The sequence below is a fragment of the Eptatretus burgeri genome, chromosome 7 (genome assembly GCF_056783735.1).
Source record: "Eptatretus burgeri isolate ZD-2024b chromosome 7, Ebu_testis_v1, whole genome shotgun sequence".
Classification (NCBI taxonomy): domain Eukaryota; kingdom Metazoa; phylum Chordata; class Myxini; order Myxiniformes; family Myxinidae; genus Eptatretus; species Eptatretus burgeri.
In genome coordinates, this window is record NC_140967.1 from 2,337,449 (window position 1) to 2,342,448 (window position 5,000).

Genomic DNA, 5,000 nt, shown 5'->3' on the forward strand with positions numbered 1-5,000 from the left:
CTTCACCTGCCGTGCCTCCCTTTGCCTGCGAGTTCTGCCCATTTACTTCCCCGTACATACAGAGTATACGACGCCATTATCGGGATCGTCACAATGGATGTCGTCTCGCAAAATGCAAGGATTGTCCATACTTCACAGGAAACAGGTACAGCTGGTGTGGAAATTCAAAAAAGGCAATATAGAGATGATGAGGCAGAGAAATAATGAAACAACTTTTGTGACATTGATCTTTCCAAAAATGTGACATAATCAATTAGCTTGCTTTTGGCTTGTCGTCATCGGTTTCTGGCTGACCTGTTGCATGTACTGACTTTCCTTATCGCTATCATGTCTTCCGACACACAAAGCTGCAACAAAATCTCGCCATTTCTTCCTTTGCACCGCCAAATCATCTGGTTCTTTCAAAATCCATCCCAATGAAAGCGTTTGGTTCTGCTTGGACAGTCTTCTTCCAACTTTCTCTTTGTCTCCTTCTCTTGCTTTTCTGTCTGTTTCCAAAACAGCTGCTTTTATCAAATTGTCTTCATCTTTCCTCATTGCATGTCCAAGCCACCTCTATCCTCGCTCTTTCATTTATTCTTTTTTTTTTCTTTTTTTTTGTATACCTTGTCGAGGCTCGTATGAGAGCTAACACACAATGCATAGCAAGGGGGGCATGCGACAAGAAGGACGGTAGTGGGAAGGACAAAACAGTGGGGAACAGAGACATTAGGAGATCTGTGGAAGGGAGAGGGATGGAGCGGGGAACATGGGGAATACAAGATGGACATTACAGGGACTTTTCAGGAAGGAAAGCAGGGAATTTGAAGGAGGTGAGCTTGGGTGGATTAACGGGGGTAGAAAAGATTGAGGGTTTGGATGGGGGATGATGGGTGGTGGTGAACAACTATTTTGAAGGCCTGGAGGGAAGAATGGGATTGAATAGAGTGAGGGAGTTTATTCCAAAGGCGGGAAAAAAGAGGAATGTAAGAGTGAAGGTGAGCAGTGATTCGTGATTTTGGTAGTTTCACCAGAAGGGGGTTGTTGGCGGACCTTGAGCGCCCTGCCGAAATGTGGTGGGGACAAATCGCAGAGAGAGCAGGGGGGGCGGAACTGGAGAGGAGACTGTAGAAGACAGAAAGACCACCGACCTGCCTGCGGGGAGAGAGTGAGAGATCCAAACATTCAGCCTCATAGCGGGAGATGCCAATGATCCGAAATACCTTGGTTTCCACAGCGTGAAGCCGAGAAAGGTGGGAGGCAGGAGCACCAGCCCAGAGAGGAGAGCAGTACTCAATCAGGCTGCGGACGAAAGCTTTGTAAGTGGTCAGGAGCTCAGGTGGGCCGAGGAAGGACTTTGCACGACGGAGGATTCCCAGTCGACGACTGGCTTTGGAGGCCAGGTTTGAAGTGTGGCTTTCCCAGGAAAGATCATTGCAGATAGTGAGACAAAGCCGTTTGAAAGAAAGGACTTCTTCCAGAGGATTGTTGAGAAAGTGAGAAAGGGGGGGGGGGGGTGGGTTCTAAATGGTCCTTTCGGAGAGACATAATGAGAGGGTGAGATTTGTCCGGATGGAAAGACATGTTCCATGTGTTGGATCAGTTTGTGATTTTACCGATCAGAGAGTCAGAGAGATCATTGATGAAAACCAGAAAAAGAACAGGGCCCAGAACGCTGCCTTGAGGAACTCCAGCCTGGACAGGAGTAGGGATGAGAGAACTCCATTTAGGGCCACACCTTGGCTGTGACAGGAGAGGAAGTCTGCGAGCCATGACTGGAAATGGCCTTGGATACCATAGGAGGAGAGTTTCGTGAGCAGGGCAGAGTGCCAGACCATGTCAAAAGCACGCAATATGTCTAGGGATATGGCTCTGATTTCATGTCTGGCATTGAGGACCTCCATCCATTGTTGGGAGAGCAGAAGCAGCATATCCAGGTGGAGTGACCTGGTCTGAATCCAAATTGATTAGAAATCAAGCCATTGGAGAAGAGGAAGGATTTAATGTCTGAAGCAATGATGGATTCCATAACCTTGCTGATGGGAGAAGGCTGATTGGTCTGTAGTTGCAAGGATCTGTTTTTGCACCTTTCTTTCCTCCTTCGGCCTGCACCTTAGGCAGGTTTTTTTTTGGTTTTTTTTAGGCATCTCCTTTGGCACCTTATTTTGCACCAGCACCTTAAGCAGTAATGTTTGCTGATTTCCAAGCAGATGGCGGATGACCTTCAGCAAATGAGAGGGTGAATAAAACAGAGAGGGTGAGCAAGAGCAGAGGAGAAATTTTTAGGACACATGTGCTGATGCCGTCTGGACCGGTTGCAGAATACGGTAAATGCAGAGTGAAGCTGATGGATCAATGAAAAGTTCCAGGAAGAGGGTAGAGAGACATGCGGTTTCAGGTGGTGTATCGTTTGGAAGGATACAAGGGAAGGTATTATTTTTTTTGATGGATTTTGAAGAATTAGATCAAACTGGAGAATGGAAGATTGTCAGAAGAAATCGTGAAGGGAATGGTGAGAGTGGATTTGCTGAAATAGAAGAAAGATGGTGTGCCGGCAGATGGAGGACGAAGAAAAAGAAGAAGAATCAGAATTGGTACTTGTGGGTATACAGGGAGAAAGGGTTTGTGGTTTTGTTTTTGTTGTTTAAAAAAAAAAATTAAGACAAGAAACAGAGTGTGTAGTTCGGAGGGATAGACGGGGGGTGTTGGGAAAAGTGGGGAAAAGAGGAATTGATGGTAATAGGAAGAGAATACAAATATAACGATCGTACACCGAGGTGGGAAGGATGGGAATGGGTAGGCCTCAAGGAGCCCGATAAGACAAGGTCGTGAAAACTCACAAAATAGCACGATTTTTGAAACAAAACCCAACTAGGAATACACACTAAACATGTAGGTGAGAAAATGAACAGTTAAAACGTGACAAATAACGACCGGAAACTTAACTTTGAGAAAGTCGGCAGAGACCCCTGAGAGGAGTTGCCGTTGCTGCAAACCCAGAACCGGAAGTGAAATGTGAATATTTGCATGAAGATGAATCTCTCCAATTGCTGCACTCCGCATAGTTTCCTTGTTTTTTGGAATATTAACAGTAATTCCTTTGACTCAATCTTCCAGTCATTCCTTCTTGTCCTGCCACCTTATTACTCTTTAACTTTTGAATATCAAGCTTAATTTCTTCTTCCGTTAAACATGATACACCGTATTTTTTGGCATACAAGTCGATACTTCTTTCCTGAAAGTTCAGGCCTCAACTTGTACTCAAAATCGACGTATTCAATGGCTTTAGATATTTAATTGTATAAATTAAAAAAATTGCAAAGTGTGATGCTTTGTGAAATAAATTGTATGATTGTTCATTTAAAACACATGACCGCGTGTTTCCACTTCATGTCGTGGATGCGTTCCGAGAAGTCTGACGTTAAGCAGACGAGATATTCTCATGGACGTCGTGTTATAATGGGGTTATACATTCCCAGGGCACATTTTCAGTCACCCTGACATAACTTTTACCTCACCTAACTACATATTGGAGACAAATATTTAACAAATCAATAAAGAACACAAATGTAAAAAACAAATGGACAATTATTGAATGAACAGTTACAGGTGTATTCACCAAAATGTACGGTCGAGATTGCTTGTCGGGATGGGAGAGGTGAAGGTTTGGAGTGGAGGATTTACAGGGAGGATGTTGCGTCTCGGATTTGGCTCATGTCTTGACGTCTCAGACGTGTGTTCATGTTTTGGATGGACTGCTCGAATAACTGTGGCCTGGGAAGGCAAAGGGGAGGTCAGCTTGGAGCAATATGGCACTCTCCTCGCCATGATCGGGCTTTTGAGTGAGTTGTTTGGCGAATCTGGAATCAAGAAATCTCTGATGGAGCTATCGAATGGACCACACGGCAAATCTGGAGTGAAGTCATCACCAAGGTGCGATTATGGTGTGATCGGTAATAGATCAACTGTAATAAATCAATGAGATGGTTGAAAATCAAAATAGGATCATAAATCATTGAGATGGTGCGATCACAGTGCCAGGGAAGTATGAAAATTTGCATGAAGACGAATCTTGTGTTGAGAAGAAAAGAGTACTTTAAAAATTTCGACTTTAAAATGTTGTACACTGTACTGTACAGAAATCATTGTCCAGAATGTTTGCCGATCGGGAGAGCAATGTGTCCAGGACTGGCGTAAAGTGAAAGATATGTTACGGACTCCCAAGAAAACCGAGAAGGCTAATCACGGCTGCAAAGCTCGGTGGACTAACATTGAGTGTTTGTATTACATTTTGTCAAGTGTTCATTTTTAGCTAACCTGGACTTTAGTCAGATGAGCTTATTCGATCGAGCAGTGTCCGCAGGTGAGTGAGTCAGTCAGTCAGTCAGTCCATAAACACTTGTCATTATCGCTTGAACCAAATAAACGATTTTGATGAAACTTGACCACAAGCTTCATATATGATGCCGAACGAAGGTATATTGACCGTATCAAAATCTGCGATCATTGATCTACGGTGGGTTTTTGACCTCCCAAAATAGGTATTTGCTCTCTTCGCCGAAACTGCACACACAATTTTGATGAAACTTGACCACAACCTTCATCTCCCGTAATGCACCAAAGTTTGTTCATGGCATTAAAAAATAATTGGGGTCTTAGGGGGTTGGCAGGGGGTTTAAGTGACTGTTGCTCCTGATCCAGGTGAGCTTCAGAATGTGCGGTCCTATTTTTATTAAGGAGTAGTGAACTGTGACAAAACATAATGCACCATGGGCCAGTGATAATGATTCTGTCACTTGTTTTAAATACAGTAATGCCCCAGTTTACGTCACCCCTTTTTATATCGTTTGACAAATACATCATATTATTAACATCACTTCTCAGTATTTGTTGATTCAACTCACATTTCGGTCATTTTAAAAGCCATAACTTTTATTCTAGAGTGTTTTTCAGGAATTAGAAGACTGATAGAGACCCCAGAATACATCACTAAAGTACCAAATCGGGAGATTACAATATCT

The 5,000-nt window shown here is 43.5% G+C and overlaps 1 protein-coding gene across 3 annotated transcripts in view; it reads left to right on the forward strand.

Annotated features, from left to right (window-relative positions):
* The window catches only part of LOC147022551 (zinc finger protein 462-like), a 322,942-nt gene that overhangs the window by 234,407 nt on the left and 83,535 nt on the right, over positions 1-5,000 (forward strand). For all 3 annotated transcript variants that reach the window (XM_085887239.1, XM_085887241.1, XM_085887240.1), the window contains one exon: positions 1-145. This exon is cut by the window's left edge and continues 78 nt beyond it. In XM_085887239.1, coding sequence (XP_085743365.1) covers positions 1-145 — 145 coding nt within the window. The remainder of the gene's footprint in view (positions 146-5,000) is intronic.